At 28.2% G+C, this 20,790-nt stretch overlaps 1 protein-coding gene across 26 annotated transcripts in view; it reads right to left on the reverse strand.

Moving 5' to 3' along the window:
• LOC129912627 (voltage-dependent calcium channel type A subunit alpha-1) overlaps window positions 1-20,790 on the reverse strand; it is a 174,023-nt gene that overhangs the window by 89,040 nt on the left and 64,193 nt on the right. For 17 of the 26 annotated variants that reach the window (XM_055990954.1, XM_055990953.1, XM_055990939.1 and 14 more), the window contains 9 exons: window positions 13,456-13,777; window positions 13,246-13,385; window positions 8,714-8,814; window positions 8,193-8,348; window positions 7,857-8,077; window positions 5,614-5,717; window positions 1,365-1,480; window positions 1,038-1,097; window positions 872-976 (listed from right to left, as the gene is read on the reverse strand). In XM_055990954.1, coding sequence (XP_055846929.1) covers window positions 872-976; window positions 1,038-1,097; window positions 1,365-1,480; window positions 5,614-5,717; window positions 7,857-8,077; window positions 8,193-8,348; window positions 8,714-8,814; window positions 13,246-13,385; window positions 13,456-13,777 — 1,325 coding nt within the window. Of the gene's footprint in view, window positions 1-871; window positions 977-1,037; window positions 1,098-1,364; window positions 1,481-5,272; window positions 5,389-5,613; window positions 5,718-7,856; window positions 8,078-8,192; window positions 8,349-8,713; window positions 8,815-12,873; window positions 12,975-13,245; window positions 13,386-13,455; window positions 13,778-20,790 lie in introns of all 26 variants that reach the window. The other 9 variants (XM_055990960.1, XM_055990944.1, XM_055990959.1 and 6 more) reach the window with 3 other exon arrangements.

Below are 20,790 nucleotides of genomic sequence, written 5' to 3' on the forward strand. Positions count from 1 at the left end.
TAATATTTATTTTAAGGCAATTTTCTTAATTTCAAAAATAAAACCCCGTTAGTTAATACAGAAAAACTATTTTTTCTGAATTTCGTAGTTTTCACACAAATTTACTTTTTTTTTTAAATCGAAATTTCAAAATTAATTGTCAATTAAAAAATATTGGTGCCATTTATAAATATGGTGTATTGTATCCCTATAAAACAATTTTTAAAAATTATGTTATAAGCTTCAAAAGAAAAAAAATATAGTCTCTTGTGGTATCTTTGTTGGTTTGTAACAGAACTGTCACATGATGCTACAAGGGGTTAATTTAGTTTAAGACAATTGACCAGTAAAATCACTCCAACAAACAACAATCCAACTTTTTAAAATATGTCAAAAAAAAGCTTTAAAAGTTGATAAATCAACAAAAAATTGCTTATGTTTTTGAAATTGATATCTTCTTTCAACTAGCCCACAAAACAAGTTCAAAATTTGATATATCAAAAACTTTGCACGTTGAAGCAATTCTGACACGAATTAAGAAGGTCAAAACCCATTAGAAAAATCTGAATGGTCAAAATTACTGTCATTTACGGAAAAATCGATCTTTTCTAAAAATAGTCTCAAATGAAATTGTTTAATCTAAAAAAAACGGCATCCCAAATCGTATTTTTGCATTTCTGGCTATTTTTGAGTTTCTATAAATAATTTCTATAACAATTTCTTCAAAATTGATAAATTGTAAATTTATCAAAATCCCAAAAAAAATTCCACAAAAGTCTTGAATCTATTTTAAATGATTACTACTTTTGTATGTGGATATAGGGCTTTCTTTAAATCCATACTCAAAAAAAAAAAACAGGTTTCAGTATTACATTAATTATATTATTCATACCATCATCACCATAATCTTCTTCGCCTTCTTCTTCTTCTGTATCTGTTGACTTGGATTTTCCTAAGCTTTTCAGCTTTTTTCGTTTGGCTGCATTTCTTCTTCTCGCTTTAATTATAATTTTTAATAAATTAATAAAATATTTTTTAAATAAAACGAATTAACTTACCCTCCATTATGTGCATTTTTTCCTCTTCTGTCGTTCTTTCTTCGGCTAATATCACTTCCTCTGAAATTTTTATGAAAATAAAAAAAAATATAAAAACAATTTAACAAAAGAAACCAAATAGAGAAATTAAAAAAAAAGTATTTTTTTTTTTCAAGCACAGGATGTTTTAGTATTTTGAGGAGGGATTGTTGTGGAGTATTTTTGGGGATTGATGCAGGAACATTAATTTAAGATGAAATCAACAAGTGTTTTTTTGTATATTATGTAAAATTTGCATTCAACTATAATTTTTTTTTTTTTTTTTTGTTTTGTAATGTAATACTCTACCAGCTTTACAAATCCATTCAACATAGCCGTTCAACTCTCTTTCTAGTTGCTGTTGTCTTCTAAGCTTAAGAAATTCTTGCCTATTTTCTACTTTTTCTCGTTCTTTTGCGAATTCACTACGAAAGACAAAACATTTGGTGGATTTTTTTCGTTTTTTTTTTTTTTTTTGGGTAAAACAATGCATTTTTTTTTGTACAATTACAAAGGAAAACTCTTTGAAACCAGGAGAAGTTAATTGTTTAAGTAATTTAACTAATTTTAAAAAAATTATAAAATAAAAAAAAAAAATTAAAATACAGAACAGAGATTCTAAAGGAATAATGGAAATAACTGAATAGGAAATTATAGATCGCGAGAGATGTTGTTAAAAATGTAGAAAAATGTATTTTAATAGTATAGATAGGCTTTGTTATGTTATGTTTATATTTACACTGAAAGAAATATAGAATGAAAAAGAAATTATATGTATCGTGTTAATGAGAAAGATTGTCATTTTTGAACCCTAAGAGTAGGTAAAATGCGACGACACTACAGAACTGACATCCCTTTTAAATATTTAAGACTTATTTTATGGATATCTAGAGTAAAGAAAATTGTATTGTTTGGCATCGTCACGGTATTCAGAATAATCTTTCCTTATAATACAGAGAAGATTAAGAAAAACTATTTATCCCTTTCCTCAAACTCAAAGCAAACAATTATAATTGTATTGAAGTCTCAACTATTTATTTACTATTTATAAGGTAATCAAATATTTATTAGAAATGTGGATAACCGGATTGTATAAGATTTTGACTTCATTATTTGTGTGTTCTGTATTCATGTTTGTATTTCTTTTTTTTTGTGAATAGTGAAAAGGGAGCATTCAGCTCCGAAACATAAAATTCATCCCTTAATGAACTGCGCTTAACCATGTGTTTTCTTTTATTAAAGAGGGTTGTTTGTTTATAAACACCAAGTAACAAAGACTTAATATGTTGAATGCACAGAGAGTAGAATTTTCACGCCAGGTATAAATCGTAATGTTTCCTGATTTTCTATTATTTGGTGTGACATTTAGGGGTTAAGTGATATTTCTGATCCAAGTAACCTCTTGAGAATTTGAGACCACATGGAGTGTACTGACACCTAGAGAAAATAAAATGTAGAAAGGATACGCGTGAGGCACACGCGACAAATGATTTGAGGATTTAACAAGAAGATAAATATTTCCAGGTGGAATGAAAAAATTGATCTCTCACCCTTTGAAATATTAAATCATACACGGAGAAAAAAAGGGTACATTAAAAGCCGTGTTTTATTGGTACTCAGTGTTTTACTGAGTAAAAATTTCATGCTGTCAACTCCAACAATAAATTACTTTTTTTATTTATTAATAATCCTTATTGTTGAAGGTTCAAAAATGTATAAGTTTAGAAAAATAATTTCTCTGTAAACCAACAAATAAAATTTTCACCACCTTAAAATAAAAGGATATCCACTTAAATTATTAAGGTGATTAGACATAAACTCAGTTAAATTTGAGGTGAACTTCATCTTATTTTAATGTAAATGTTCATCTTGTAAAAAAACGACCAAAAATCTTTTTCTTTTTATTTAATTTCCGCATTCAAGAAATTAATGAGATTTGACAACTTAATTTAAGACGGAAGTCATCTTAGCAAAAATCTATGTTGGAATCCGTTTAATTTAAGGTGGGATCCGCCTAATTTTATCTTGTTTTTTACCGACTTCAAAAATGGAGGGGGTATTCAATTCTCCTGTATTTTTTTTTTTCCGATCCGTTATAGTAATAGGAACTATTAGAAAAACCATAAAACCCAGTTTTGATCCATGGAAGTCGGTTTTGTTTTTTGATAAAAAAGATTATTTTCTCCGTGCAGGCAATGCAAATGCAATTTGTCAGGAAAAGGTTACAACACACATTAATTTTTAGAAGTCAACCACGGGTGCATTCAATCGAACCTTTTAACTCTTTTGGGGTGCCATCTAGCGGCAAAATAAAAATCAGAAATAAAATTAGGAAATTTTTTCTTTCATTATATAGAAACAGTTTGGCCACTAAGGACCCATATGAACGATTATCTCGTACTTTGGCAATATTACGGAATCTCGAACTATTTAAATACCGCACATACACTAAATTTCGTTTGACATTCTTCCTTTTTTCAGTGCTATAAGAGGCTCCCAATATTAGAACCAATTCCTATTTTGCTATAGAAATTTCCCATTTTGGTCCTTTTTTCGCTTATTTAAAAGACAAAGTAACTTTAGTTTGCACTTGCCTCATGATGTACTAAACTGTTATATAAGTGTTATAAATCAGTGTCTGCTTACAGAATCCAATTGGAGTTTGAGAATATTCTCGTGGAATGGGAAATCTATTACATTTTGATGAAATTTGGAGATTTTTGCCAGAAATCTAGATATTGATTCTGTGTGAAAGTAGGTATACCTACATTCAGTTGGTCTTAGGTATGGACCATTCAAAACCCGGGGAACCCCACATATGGATCCGTGCGTATCATGAAGCAATAAAGTGGGAAAACTCGGATTCCTTATTGATTGTAAATTCTAGGTGGTTTAACCGAACTACATGTTTTATACATTGTTGAAAAGGTTTAAATGTCTCCTACATAAAACTGTAAAGAAATCTTAAATGGGTACAAATTTGAGATAGTTTTTTTTTCAATGGGTGAAGGTCCAAAAAACCGTTTTTTCCCCCCAGTCCAGATTTTGGGAGTGGTACGGAGTTTTTGAACAACGTTTTGAAATCAGTTCAACTAGCTTTACAAAACGTAATAGGTGTCCCGCCCGCGTATATTTTTCAATCTCTTTTTTGTCTCACAGTGTTATTAGATTAATAGTTTTATTAAATTGGGCCATGAGGAAAGATTATTTCGACTGAATATTAGATCAAGCTTTCTGAAAATGGCGATCACCAAATCAATTTTTTAAATAGTCGAAAAAAAAATAATTTGTGGTTCATTTGTTTAAGGCCACCCTAAAATTTAATTTTTAACCATTTTATTACATCATCACGTAGGTCACGCTGAGAAAAAAAATCCACTACTCTATAAATGTTTCTATTTTAGGTTCCTATTAGATACCCAACTAACAATTTTGCTTCTATAAAGCTTTATAGAAGCAAAAGAAGCATGTACATATTAAGCTTTACAGAAGCAAAATTGTTAGTCGGGTATTTCATTCTATATTTTACATGGTTTTCTAATTTTAGGGACATTAAGGATACTATTCGTATTCAGAAATATGTATTTTAACTCTATGTCTCTGATTCGATTGCGAATAATAATATTTGACATGAAGTGATTATAGTCTATGATTTAAATAAAAATTAAAAATGATTTTTTTTTTTTTTGTTGGGGGCAGTAGGTTTTAAGAAGTATTTTTTTTTTGGACATTTAAAAACTGGGTTAATAGTGTCAGTTAACATTTTCGAGCCATCTAAAAAAAAAATATTGTTACTTGTTGTATTCTAAATTAATTATACGTATTCGCAAAAATTGTCCACTGTGTTGTTGTGGATGATGGACAATATTTATAATAGGTATGTTTAAATAACTTCACTATGAAAAAACTAGCAATTCATCACACATCATTTTGGATAAAAACATATCTAACAGATGATTGTGTTCACCTATGGAATGGAATTATATTAATACATTTTTTTAATTTTAGCATTTTTTTTCTAAAACAAATTTTATATTGGACACACACATTATTACATATCAAAACTTCTCAACTATGTATTTATATAATATTTTGTGTATATTTTGGGTAAATATATATATATAAATATATTGTGTCGCATATTAGTGGATATACTTGAATTTTGTAAATTAAAACAATTATTTTTTTTAAATTATTATTGTTTGTTTTTTATAAACCTGCTTGAGTTATCCAATCAAGATATGATGTCATGGCATTTTGAAATAAAGTTCTAGTCCGGCATTTTTGAAATTCCATTCGTCGTTCGACACGATTACGTTCGTTAGAAAATTCTCTTCAAAAATGACATACAGGTATATTAAATTTACAACAAAAGTATAAATAAAATTATTTGTATAGATAGAAATATAATATTTTTTTTTAAATAAGTTTATAGTTTTTGTGCAGAATAATTGAAAAGAAATATGTTAAAAAAATATAAATAAAACCAAAATAAATTAAATAAAAAAAAACAAAGAAAATGTTTTGTTTAAAAAAATACAAGTGTTTTAAAACTTACCCGCTAAGAACACCAAGAACTAAGTTGAGCATAAAAAATGAGCCTATTACTATTAGAGGCACAAAATATATCCAATTAAATGCTGAACCTAATGCGTCGTTGGTCTGAAATAATTGATTGTTTTTTTCAAAATTTAAAATAAAATGTAAATTCTCTTCAACACACAAAAATCGATAATACAAATTAAGAAGAAGAAGTTATAAAGATAGTTTCTCTATACATATAAAATCACTATTTGATATATATATAACAGTTATTTTTTTTTAGTATTCTTATGAAAAAATGTACACAATAAAGACACATTATGGAGTATTCACTTTTTACACAAAGAAATATTTAACATATACACAATAAATTTCAAATAAATGGAATAGTTTAAATTAATAGATATATCAATAAAATAAAAATAAAATTGCAAATCAGATTTTAAAATGTAAAACGTGTGTAGTAAATTTTTTCAAAAAGGCCAAATTAATATATTATTCCATTTATTTACACACAAGTTGAAAGAAAATATTTAAACATACAATATATACGAGTAAGTACCTATGTTTTATATATAATTATAAAGATAGAGTTAATGTATTTGCTAAGATTTAATTATAGTTATAAGTATAATTAAGAGTATTCATGCACACAATATGAAATTCAATGCTGGTGCAAAGAATAAATAACCATGACCTTAGGTTTTGATTAATGATATAATTTTTGATTAAGAAATCAATGGTCGAAAGCCATTTATTACATATTTATTTATAAACTGAGAAGATAGAAGAAAATTAACTACAAATATGGTCTTGAAAACGTCTTTCGTAACAAAAAATTATCTTCAGTAAAAATAGAACAGATTAAGTCTCCCAAGTTATATTCTTAAAAGTTTCTTCAAGTCTCTCCTCGGAAACAGTTTTTATTTTTGATATGAAAATATTACTTATATGTACTCTTATAACGCACTGAAATAAGATTTTAATCAGGGAATAAAAAGAATTTTAAAAAATAATAACAAATAAAGTTCGCTGCTCAGCTCTTTTGTTTAGCTCATTCCCGACTAGCACCATACTTCTACTTTTCTTTTGAGGTCTTAGGCTTGTTTAGTCTTTATAAATTTAATATTGATTCTAGTAGTAAAAATGTAAAGCTAACATAATTGCTTTTAAATTTTGTCCAAAAAATTTATTCTCATGGTTCTTCAGCATCTTGAAAATCCGAAGTTTTTAAAAAATTCAAGGTGAGATTTTGAAAGTTTCAAATTTTTGCAAATTTTTTTTTGCAAACAATATATTTAACTACACATATGCAAAGGTTCTTAAAGTCCTTCCTGTAAGCCAGTTTGGTTAATTTAATCTGATTTCATAAAAAACTTTGGTCAGAAAAAATAAGTTTTAAAATTTTGATAGATAAATGAATTAAATTTTTGGAATTAAATTGAAAATAGGTTTTTAAATATGTATAAGTAATTTAATTAAAATTGACTAACGTTTTATGCCAATGTTAATGGAATTCATGGAATTAACTTTACGATTTAAATAACTTGAAAACTAATCTGTACAATTGAATTTGTTTAGAGAGTAGGAATGAAGGAAAAAATGTTCATTTTTTGTATAATTTTATCAAGTGTTTCTTCTATCTTAATATCAGTTCAGAAATATTATTTTGAAATTCTTATTAAAAAGAGATAATGAGATATTTTTAAATTTTTATATGCATAGGTACATGGTTATTAAAATTTGCGCCCAAAAGCAGAGAACTTCAAAGAAATAATTTGTATCTGTGTGCATATCGAACCAAAAAAAAAATTTACTTAGATGTATAGATGGTTTGCACACTTAAAGCAGGCATTATTATTATTATTTCTTTTTAAAAGAAAGTATTTTTTTATTTTCTATCGTAATCGATAGGCAATTCTGTATTAGGTAAATTTATAATGACAGTGCAGCACAGTTGAAAAACATTTATTATTATGATTATTATTAGAAAAAAAAAGACAATCTAAAAATTTGAAAAATTAAAAAAAAAAAATAGGACAGTCAATATACATGTACATGTAATAGATTTTACATATACATTTTTTTCTATACAAAGAAGAAAAACACTATATTCTCCGCAATACCAAAAAAAAATGCATTTGGTATTGGAAGAATACACTTTGCACACACACATATAGATTATGAAAATCACATTTTAGACAATTATTTCTTATAATTCTTGTTTTTTTTTTTGTAATTTTAAATGCAGCAATTTACCCAATACAGTATTGCTGTCCAGCCTTCCATTGTGATGCACTGGAATACGGTCAACATGGCAAAACCGATATTGTCAAAACTAGTTATTCCAGAGTTTGGTCCATCCCATTTCTCCAGGCACATACTTGAGTTAACATTACAAACGTATGAACCTCCCGACGCAGCAGTGGCGTTGTCCGTGTTGCACGGTGTTTCCATTTCGCCCTCCTTAACAATTCTATCTGTTAATGTTAAAAAAAAATTTATAAAATTAAAATTAATGGAAAATTATTTTAAATTTTTAATTTGTTTTATAATTATTTTAATTAAATTATTATAATAATAGTTTTTCTTTACTTGGATCCTCTAAACTATAACAAGTCTTATGCAGTGCGCCCGAATAGAACTCGAGTCCGATGATTGCAAATATAACGATCGCAAACAGGACCAAAAGTCCGATTTGAAGTAACGGTGCCATTGCTTTGATAATTGATTTTAAAACTACTTGTAAACCTGGAAGATTTTTTAAAGCGCGTGTTCAAACACACATAATTTGTATTAGTTTATGTTATTTGATAAATAAAAAATAATTAATTCTGAAATTTTAAATTTTATTTAACAATATTAAATTTGAATAAAATAAATTTATATATAATAAAGCATGCATCTAATTAAAATTAGTTAAAGATAAATGAAACTAATAATTCTAATTAATCTGATTTGAAAAAAAGACTAGAAAGTAAGCTAAGTTACTTAAAAAATCTTTTCTTCAATCAAAATATTTTATAATAATGTTTATCTAAACAAAAAATTAATAAAAAACAAATAAACTATTTAACCACATCTAGCGAACTATTTTTTTTTGTTTAACTACTCACTAGGAATTCCAGAAACTAATTTTAAGGGCCTTAGCACACGAATAGCCCTTAATGTTCTTAGATCTACTTCGGGCCCTTTTTGTGGGAACATTGTGATGAACCTGATGTTTTTTTTTTTTTTTTGATTATTTCATTGAACATCAACAAAGCGATTCGATAATAAGTTTTTTTTTTTCAATAATTTTTTTTTAGAAATCGCAAAAAAAAAAGAAAAAAAAATGTTTGAGAATTATTCAAAAGAATTGGTATATTTCTTTATTTAGTTTCTATTTGGTTGTCTAAAAAATTACACCATTGAGCTATTACATAGAAAATTAAAATTTTGTAACTAAAAATTAAAAAAAATCTAATAAAAACTAAAACGAGCTATTGTATAAGGAATTAATAGAAGAAGGAAACTAATTGAAACAAAAAAAAAAAAAAACAGTTTAAAAATCAAAATAAGAGAAATAAAAATCTAAATGTGCCGAATATCATTAATGGTATTAAATTTTGAAAATTCGATTTTATTTATATGTTAGGTATGTGTACTATGTCATGATTTTTTTTTTTCTATACAAAGAAAAAACTTAAATATTATTGCTAAGTATAGGTACATTTTTGTACAGTTATATCGAATCCTTAATAATAAAAATAAAAGTATACTAATATAATTTATATATAAAATATTCGTCTTCTTCTAAACAGTTCAACAACAGACACCAGAGTGAAAAAAATATCAATCATATCGCTATTAACCGTTTTTAACAATATCAAAAACCCAAAAACAGCTGCCCTCTGTTTATCGCATTAGTTAATTTTTGAATTGGTATAAAATTCATTTCCTTCCATGAAAATTCAGAATACATTAATTTAAAAATCGGGAGTTTAAAAAAAAAAAATATTTTATAACAAAAAAATTATAGAAAATTCAAATATTGTTAAACGTGATTTGTCCAATAAAAAAATGCCATCGAAAAAGTTGGAAAAAATTGTAAAAATTGATTAGCTAATTTGTTTTTATTAATTGCATAAAAAGTAAAAGATAAAAAAAAGCCCAATTAACATATCTAATAATTTAATTTTCATTGAATAAATTCAAAACGCTTGTGATTAACAAAAACATACAAATTTTTTTTCTTGAAGTAGGTAGATATTAAAATTATATCAAGTTTGGAATTGTGCAGGTGTTTTCAAACCTTAACCTTTTTTGATAGTGTTTAAAGGATAAGGCCCTGTCTTTATTATTTTCGTTATTAAAGTCATGCCTTAATTAATATTTGGATGATATATCTACTGATTTCAAATAAATTAGTTAAGATAAGAAATTATTCGATATTTCAGCAACATAAAAAAATAAAGTAGGTAAAAATATGAATCTGAAATATTGAAGATCCAATCTAATTTTTGAAGGGCTGTCAAAATAGGAATATGTGCCATAGCATTCTCTAATTTAAACCTGCTGTCTTATAAATCTAGATTAAGTTTTAGTTTACACGAAGCATAATCGTATGTACCATTGTACCTATATTTAATTTACGAAGAAACACAATTAATGTATTTTCGGTCTAAATTACAGCTTTTGAAGGTTGCCGAAACTTACAGATCTTTATATAATAATATATTAGAAACAGTGAATTGAACTGTAAAAATCTGTTATTCTTCTAAAATACACAGGAGCCAAAAACTAAGTTAAATCAAAAATTTGGCAGATACGTGTTATTTTGTTTTTGCTCTCTAATAACATAAAGATTATTTCAAATACATTTCGTGCTGATTTTTGGTGAATTATTTCTGAAACTTTTGACTTTTAAACGTCCATATCTCGAGTAGCAGATTTTTTAGATTTTTGGTTTGTATCTGTGACCTATATAATTTAACAATATCTATCGATTCCACTATCAATCTTTTTTCTACCACTTTTTGTTAAGGAAATAGCTTTTTGAACTTTTTCTAAATTTACCTCAGTTTCCCCTTCTAAAATGTCAAATTTCTAAAAAAATCCTGAATATAAAAATTTTTAAATTTAATTTTCTCTGGCATAATTATTTCTTACACCTCTAACACTCACCAGCAGGCGTTTTTGAAAAAAAAAAAAACAACTCAAAATAAGAACCCTATGCCTTGACAGGATGTCATCAGGCAACCCATGTGCAGACTGTTTCTTTAGACACTACCCTTAGGAAAATATAGCTTTCAACTGGTATAAAGACGTGGTAGTCGTCCTATGATGTGTTTTTTTTTCCTTTAATATATTGAAATACGATAATAAGTACTTTTTCAAAAAATCCATCCGCGAAAAGGGTAAGTTAAATTAAAAAAGGGTAAGTTAAATTAAAAATTTTACAGACACGTATCGAGTTATTTTATTTTTTCTAACTTATCAAATAAAAATTATTTAAAAAATCTTTCATTCTGATTTTTGGTGAATTATTTCTCAAATATCGAATTTGAGTGTCATAACTTTAAAAAGACTATATCTCGAGTTGTAGATTTTTTACATTTTTAATTTGTATGTGTAGCTTTCATATAATTATAATATCTATCGATTCCAATTTCAATTTGATTTCTATCACGTTTTGCTTAGAAAATAGATTTTTGCCCTTTTTCTAAATTCACCTATGTTTACCCTACTCAAACTTAAAATTTTAAAAAATCCTGAATATTAAAAATTTTCAAATTAAATTTCCTATGACATATTGTTTTTTTTTAAGCTCTTAGGCTTGCCATAAAAGCAGGGACGCGTATTCAAAAATACGCAAAAATAAACTTTAAGGCTTGACAACTCTATGCCTTGACAGGATATCGCTAGGCAAATCATGTACAATTTAATTTCTTAGACACTACCTTTCAGAAAATACAACTCTCAACTGGTATAACGACGAGGGTAGGTCGTCCTATGACGGGATCTCCTACTATAAGGGAAAATCCTCATTACTCAATCTGTAAACGACATTAGAAAGAAGTATTAAAATTTTTTTTTATTTTCTGCACATACTTCAAATAATAATAAAAGAACTGTTGAATATTTGAAAATATGGAAAACATTGTTCAAGGTACAAGAAACAAATAACTCCAGTTCCAATTCCTGTAATTTACGGAAAAAAAAAAGTCGTTAAAAAGTGAAATTATCTGAGTTCCTCAATGTTAAACTTTAAAAATTGGTAAGTTTAGGCTTGCAATTTGAGTTTTCTATCATCTTTCTCCTTGTATCCAATTCTGAGTAAAGCAAAGGAAATTTTTATTTTATTTTCAAATACCTAACAAAAAATTTTAAGTTGCGAGTTTTTATTCTTTAAAGTTTAAATCTAAATTTTAAAAAATAACTACACCATTCTTAAAGTTTCGATTTTTTTTTACTAATAAAATTGTCCAAGGTCAATTAATGAAATTGATCAACTTTCCCAAATAGAAAAAAAAATTATTTTATAATAGCTTACAGAAGATCTAACAATTTATTGTTGAAAACCATTTATAAAAACTAAGGATCTATTCACACAGGAAAATTATTAAATAATATAATAAAAAAGAGATTTGAAGCCAACGATTTTCTAATCGGCCCTTAAAAACTACACGAGCTATACAATAATTTTAAAATAATTTCTAAGACATGAACTATTTTGAATAAATACGATAAAAAGAACTAAAAAGCTTCTATATGCTATCTAAATATAGCGAAGATAAAAGTTAATTGATGTTTAAAATATGAACTTGTAAGCCAACAAGTTGCATTTTTTTCTGGCCACTACTCGAAGTATTTTCGAAATGTATTTTGTTTTATATAGATACAAAGTGAAGAATTACATTTTGTTTGATTTATGAAGACAATTATCTGTCAAGTTGACGTTTTTATAAAACTAAAAATGCCGTTTTGCGAGATCACACCACTAGAACAAACGATGAAATAATTTATTTAATTTATATATTTAATGAATATTTTATTTTTTAATATTTAAACTAAGAGACCATTATCTAAAAGATCATCTAAGAAAATCTGCTTCTCTAATACACACACACGCACACTGATGAACTGATATAATATAACACATATATCTCTAAGCATATGTCTTGTCTATATATGTATTTATAAAAAATATATAAATAACGTAAAATTCTTAAACGAAGTTCAGCGAACAATTCCTACTTAATGGCACTCCTTGCTGAGCACTCGGACGTCTTACTTGGTATTCTCGAAACGAGCTTAAGCGGCCTTAAGACACGAAAAGACCGCAACATTCGCAGGTCGACATCTATATTGGCTTCTGCGAAGATCGTCATAGCGCTGAAGTAATTATTTTAAGAAATAATTACAGTTTTGTTTTCATATCGTGTGAATAATGAAAATAAAAAATTAAAATAAAACCAAAAAATAAATAAAAAATGAAAGAAATAAAAAAAAATAAAATAAAATAAAAATAATAAAGTAAAAAAAAAATAGTTTATTATAGTTAAACCTGCCCAAGTGTTATTTATTCTCAAAACATTTTTTTTGAAATAATTCTTATGATTTAATAATTATAAAAAAAAAAGATAGAAAAATAAATAATAATTACCCCGTTACTACAACGAAAAAATCCATTATGTTCCATATATTCCTGAGGTAGGAGTGTTTATGCAGAACTAGCCCTAAGGCAAGGATCTTGAGCGATGCTTCTACACAGAAAATGCATAAAAAATAGGCTTCGGTTTTTTCCTATAAATCAAAAAGAAAATTAATAAGAAAAACAATTCAAAATGTGCAATTAAATTTTGAAAAATAATACCAGTTTTTGAGCCAATACTGTTTTATCACCCTCAGGCAAATGTTCTTCTAATGCCAACACTACACAGTTGGCAATGATTGTCAATAACACAGCGTACTCGAAGGGCGGCCATTCTATTATAAATCGTGTATACTTCCTAATTGGATTATCCTCGGTGAGGATAAAAAGTGATGTGGGCCCACCACCGGGTGGTGATTGGCCCTGACTACTCGGGCCACCCATTCTATCAGCTAAGCGATGGGCTCCCCTTCGACCCAAGTGCCCCCCGCTTGTGGAGCCCTGTTGCTGTCCTGCTAGCGCCGCTTCCTGAGCCGCTGCCAACCTGTAAATATACAAAAAAAAAAAAAAATACAAAATTTGAATACAAATATAATTTATATAACAACAACTCAACTACATCAGAAGTGAAAATCATTTTATTAAATTTTGGTTTAGAGTGTAGGTAGGAAAAGGCATTTTTGCTTTCGGGTGATTTGATTCAAAATTCAACAGGTTCTATTCAATGGAAAGGTCAAAAGACTCCTCTGTCAGTGAATTGTGTTTGGGTTTGTATGAATATAGGCAAAAGTATATGAGGCTTTCATTTGACCACAATACATTCGATAAAGTCGAACTTTTAGCTTTTTTAGTTTAATAAAGAACAATAGAACCTATTCAGAAAAAGGATGCATTAGTTATAGGTGCAGTAAAGAGGAAATAAAAAAAAGTCGATGTTAACTCACAACTCTGTAACTGGTAGTTATGTCTATTTAACTATTTTTGTTTTTTATTAATATTCAAGTAGAAGTTAGGAGTATTGTTGTATTTAATTTTTTAAATTTTGAAATAATTTATAATAAAACTAATATTCGAAGACCAGTCATTGGAATGATTTTGAAAGTTTTATATCTTCCATTTCTAGAAAAAAATCTTAATAGCTGTTGATTCAAGATTGAGATGTTTTAATCAATATTTATTAAAAAGAATTATAAGTAAAATAGTAGATTTTTTAATACCACAAAACTTGCTTTTTTCTCACTTTTTACACAGAGAAAAATATGACCCGCTAAAAACTAACAGATTGCCATATTGTTTTACCTTCCATACATTTCATAAGGAAATCTTATTAAAATCAACGATTAATAAGGTTTTTTTAAGGAGATTTCTTATTATTTTTATAGAGAAAATATTATTAAAATTTGACTGAAAAGTTGATTTTTTTGCAACTTAGCACTAGAACAAAAATCGCGATCAATATTTTCATGGCAGGTTGGTTCAGGTGGTAAGGTGGGCTACTAATGATTTGAAGTCTCCAGTTCGATTCCCAGCCTGGTCATCGTTTTTTTTTATTTTTTTGCAGATTTTAAAACAATAAGGAAAACCCGATTGTTTTAATAAGGTTTCCTTCTTGGATGAAAACCATAGAGAAATCTTATTGTTTTTGTTCTATTTTATGTGGTCTATTTTTCTCTGTGTACTAAGTACCTACCTACATATAGAATTTCGGCTTTAGATTTCTTCTACAATATGATGGTTACAATAACGATTGTGAGCTCATTTTATAGATAATAACACTGTGTTCGAAAATGGAACTTTTTTTTCCGACAGAGGGCTCTCATATCTACTGAAGATAATTCGAGTATGCTGAACACGATGGCGTACTTAGTTTTTCTGGATTAGGTCAAATAAGAAAGATTTTTGAGTTTGAAATTTTGTTTGCACATACCAAAAATGAGGCTATAAAACACCATATATTTTCTAATTTTTGATTTTTTATCTGTGTAAAATGATGGAAAATCAATTTTTTTGGAAGTATTATTCGTAAAAAAAAGTTATTTGAAAAAAAAATCTATCAAAAGACTATTTAAATCATTATTTTCATGGAAAAATTCATCGATTTTTCTTCAATTTTTCTAATATTTTTCGTATTACTTAAATAAAAATGCAGCACTAGGTGGCAACGATTTGATCTTGTATTTCAGGATAAAATATGGAATTTTTCAACAAATCGTTACCGTTTATGTTAAAAGTAAGTTGCACTTTTTACCGTGAGATAGTTAAAGTTTTTAACTTATTCTTTTTTATAATGAAAGTTGGATATTCAAGAGTATTTTTTGTGAGAGAATGAATCCTAAAGGTTTGAACCTTAAGAAAAAAATATTCTAGAATACCAGGTAAGATCGGAAGGGGGCAAAACACCTATGGGCTCAAGTAGCTAAAAAAATAAATAAAAAATAGATGACCGTTAAAGGAGTCAAAACAGATAAGCGTGACAAACCCCCTTAAGTTAGAGATGGACTGTGACAAATATATTATGTGTTGGGTATGTAAGCTGATATAATGCAGTATGCAGATGGAAGTAATAGTAAATATGTTTTAATTTTAAAACAAATTGAAAGAATTTAAATTAAAATATTGATACCATGACTGATTCTTTAATTTAATATCTACATCTACATATGTATAATACTCCAGAGTACTAACACATAAAAGGTGTCTACATAAAAATGGTGAGTTTTCGCATACATTTGTACCTTTATTGTTAAAAAATGTAAGAAAAATCGACGTTTTTTTTCCATAAAATAATGATTTAAATAGTCATTCGACAGATTTTTTTTTAAATAACTTGTCTTACGTATAATACTTCAAAAAAAAAAAATACATTTTCCATCATTTTACATCGATAAAAAAAATCAAAAATTGCAAAATATATGGTGTTTTATAGCCTCATTTTTGGCGTGTGCAAACAAAATTTCAAACGCAAAAATCTTTCTTATTTGACCTAATCCAGAAAAACTAAGTACGCCATCGTGTTCAGCATACTCGAATTATCTTCAGTAGACATGAGAGCCCTCTGTAGGTTTTTTGAACTATCACAGTGTAATTATAAGTACTATAGTTCATTTTTCAAGAATTCGCCAAAGAAATCAAAAGTTCGTCAGATATATGCAAAAATGTTATTTTGCTCCTACCTTGCGAGACAAACCCGCACTTTGACTAACTATAAAATTGTATTAAATCAACTCACGGAATTGGTTCATATATCATTTTTTAGATAATTTTATTGTTAATAAGTGTTACATTTGCCATTTTTTGTTAAAATGAATAACAATTTAGCTATTCAATAAAAACCTCTTTTCCAAGATGTTGGCCGCTTCTGACCTCCTATCAACCCAACAAATTTACTTTTATGAAAAGGACAACCACCCAAACACATTTCATAAAAAAATTTTGTCCCGCGAAAAAGGCGATTTAATTTACTAATTTGCCTGTATATAGTGAAATTTATGAATACGAATTTCAATATCAAACATTTTCTAAGAACATTTTATAATATGTTTGTATAGTTTGTAACAAAATTATTAAAAAAAAAAATAGAGAAAATTATAGCTAATTTGATTTTATTCAAGCATTTTCTATGATGTAAAAAAACATATAAAATCTGTTTTTAAAATTGATGAAACTCCGTTATTAATGCTGTGGCAGAGAGTGACAGAGTAGCTTAAGTCCAAAAAAAAATTTGAAAACCAGTCCACTCTTATCTTCAATTACTCATTATATATAAGTTTTAATTTAAAAACAAAATTACAGAAATTTAGCTTAGATTCACGCTTAATTGTAGAGACAAGAATTACAAACGATTCTATGGCAGGTAGGTACCGTTAACAACGGTGCCAAAAATATTTTTTTTATTTTTCAAGTTTTAATATTTTGGGTTTTCGGGATTTTGGTTTTTCTGGATTCTGGGTTGAAATCGACTCTGTCGTTTATGAAAAAGTTAGAAATCAAGAATACGCTTCTATGATAGGTACCGTTTATAACGGTTAAAAAATATTTTTTCTTACTTACTTTAAAACGATATTTATGGCGTTAATTTTGTTAATGTAGGCACCTACTTTCCTCTCCAGGGAAACACCTAAGACCCTTAACTATTTAAATCTTTTTTAGCATTCCCAATCATTTCAATTTCATGTTTGATTGTTTTCTCGAGCCCTTACAAACCTTTAATTTTCCCTATAAACACAATAATTGAATTTGATATTATTTAAGCTATATAATTTTTATATTAATATAAATATGTATTTTACGAAAAATTCAGAAAAAAAAAGAAAACGGTTCTATCTATGGCAGAAACTGTTAGTACGGGCTTAAAAAATATTTTTTTTAAACTTTTGTTTAGTAATGATATAAATTGTTTTTTTTTTTTTTTTGCTATAATATTTTATAAAATTTAAGCATTTGTTATTTTCAACTTATGAAAGATATTGACTGATAGATAGATAGATAAAAATCCTGCTAATTCGAGTTTTCAAAGGCTTGTCAATTTACTTTTTTAGGTCAACTTATATTATAGGTATCTACCTAGTTCTATTATCGCTGTTCCATATCGAATCATATTTGAAAGTCAAAGAACTATTTTTAAAATTTGACAAGAAAATAAAGATCCCAATTTTGATCAATATGCATACATGCTATGTATCTCCTATAAATCAAAAACAAAAATCTGTCAAATATGAGACGTTGAGAATAATAATGACTCTAGTACATTTGAAATTTGTGCATTATATAGTGAAGCTAAGAACTAAGGGAAGTTTTGAAAAAAGTGTTTCTCATCAGATCAATAGCTCTATTTCTTGTGGGCTTGGGCTTGGCTTGACCCATTATTATTCTGAACGCCTTATGAACGCTACATTATTTTATCAAGGGGCACGGTAGTGCCCATGCCCACCCAAGTTCTCTAGCAACTTTGGCACTACACCCTTATTTACAGAAAGCAACTCAGGCCATTTTCGACCCCCCTCTAACTTTCCACACCTACGATGCAAACTCGCTACATTCGTTGAGCTGGTTAAAACCAGCATTTCAGAGCATTTCTGATATTCGTAAAATCTTGAAATTTGGAAGAATGGTAGAGCTAGTAGTTTATACAAAGGAAAAAAAAATTAAAATTTGAGAATTTTAGCCAGGGGCCCTGGCGACCGCCCATTTTCAATGAATTTTCATCAAATATAAAGATGTTCAATATAGTGAGGCGGCTTAGCATCTAAATCGTGCACTTTGTGATAAAAGCATGAAATTTATATCATTGGTAGTACTCAATATAAGATTTATTTTGAGATATTGGGCCACCTTGTATTCCATCCAGGAGGGTAGATACAAGAGCATTTCTGTGTTGCACCCGCATTGTTGCATATCATAGTATAGCTAATGAAACATTTTTATTAATATAATACATGATTTCGAGGTAATTTTTTACGCCCGATCGAATAAAGTCAATACTAAAATATCTGGACCGTCATGTAAAAAGTTATTGCACTTTTTATAAAGTTATATACTTAAAGAACAAGAGCCAAAATATTACCAAGTACTCCTTGAAAAAAAGTGGTGGGCTGATGAAATTTTGTATGCACGTTTACTAAACCATAGAAAAAAAAAAAGAGTGTGTGTACACATGTACACGCGACTGAAGTTATACTTCTCATTCAGTATATGTAAATGAATTTCATTTGATATTTTTAATTTCTATTATTAAATTAATTAATCTACACATCGTTTTTTTACATTTTTATCAAGTGAACAATAAATTAATTCTTTCATCCTCCTTGCGTCCATGTAGTTTTCAATTTATTCTGTGAAATTTACACATGTTGTGCGGTTCAGAACGTACGGTATACGCTTAACGAAACTAAATGAATTGAGCATAAAATGTGCGATATGGTTATTTTATGAGAATTGTGTGTGCTTCAGCAATAGTAGTAGCAATATGGAACTTGCAGAGTTGCTACAAAGCTCAAAAGTGAGCTGAGCTCAGCTCACAGCTCAGCTCAAATTTTGAGCTAGCTGACTTTTGAGCTATGTACCATAGCTCAGCTCATTTGAGCTGAGCTGAAAGTCAGCTGAGCTGATGGTTGAGCTGAGCTGTTGGGTGAGCTAAAGTAAAGTGAGCTGAGCTGAGCTGAGCTGTGATGGGTGAGAGGATATATTGATTTTTATTTGGAAAGTATAATGAAATATGAAGATATTTTAAACTTTTATAAAACACCATAGCTCAAGATGTTTGGTTCTAGTTATTAATGGAATTATTTTAACACATGGATATTTTTATAAATAAAACAGATAATTTTTCGTGATCTTTCTCTTGGTTTTTTTAACCCTAGAAAGATAATCATAATATACGTCTCAGAGACGTATGATTCTAAAAAAGATTTTTGGTCTTATGTTAACACTTTTTGTCATATTTATTTAACTCATTACTTAGATTATTTTAAAGAAGTGATATAATAAATGAAATCAATTTAACAAAAACCCAGAAATTTGAATTGAATTAGATAAAACAGTTCTTTACACGCCATACGTCTTACAGACGTAGATTATCTTTCTAGGGTTAATAGTAAATATATTTCTATTTTTTTAGTAAAATATTTCTTTTTTAGTCATAAAAAAAATCAGGTACAATCCGGTTTTACGACTTTTTTCAAAATTCCGAGAAAATCGCGTTTGAAAGTTGGGGTAAATTTTTTTTTCGAAATATCCCCGAATCTTTGAACGCTCCTGGAAGCTAAACCGCTTGAGAGCAATTTTTGGGAGTGGTGCCAAATGATAGCTTGTGTCATGGGCCTACGCTTTCCACATTATCAGATTTTTAAAAAATCGCCTTCCATGTTAAACCGCCACATCATGCCTTTTTTTTCAGAATCGGGCTTAACTTTTTTTTTACCTTTAAGTTCTCCTGGTTTGAGAACGCGTGTACCTACAGGGATGGAAGTTGTACCCAAATGTAGGTTAGAGTCCCCGCTACCTTTTGGCATCAAAAAAATTTTTTTCATTTTTTTCAAAATTCCGAGATATAGGCGTTGGAAGGCTTTGATCTAGAGACAGGGGAGTGGTGCCATATGAAAGCTTATATTCTCAGCTACCCGAAAGTGGTATAATCCGGTTTTTCGATTTTTTTCAAAATTCCGAGAAAATCGTGTTTGAAAGTTGGGGTAAATTTTTTTTTTTCGAAAAATCCCCGAATCTTTGAACGCTCCTGGAAGCTAAGCCGCTTGAGAGCAATTTTTGGGAGTGATGCCAAATGATAGCTTGTGTCATGGGCCTACGCTTTGCACATTGTCAGATTTTTAAAAAATCGCTTTGCATGTTAAACCGCCACATCATGCCTATTTTTTCAGAATCGGGCTTAACTTTTTTTTTACCTTTAAGTTCTCCTGGTTTGAGAACGCGTGTACCTACAGGGATGGAAGTTGTACCCAAATGTAGGTTAGAGTCCCCGCTACCTTTTGGCATCAAAAAATTTTTTTTCATTTTTTTCAAAATTCCGAGATATAGGCGTTGGAAGGCTTTGATCTAGAGACA

This window comes from Episyrphus balteatus, chromosome 2, assembly GCF_945859705.1.
Source record: "Episyrphus balteatus chromosome 2, idEpiBalt1.1, whole genome shotgun sequence".
In the NCBI taxonomy this organism is placed as follows: Eukaryota; Metazoa; Arthropoda; class Insecta; order Diptera; family Syrphidae; genus Episyrphus; species Episyrphus balteatus.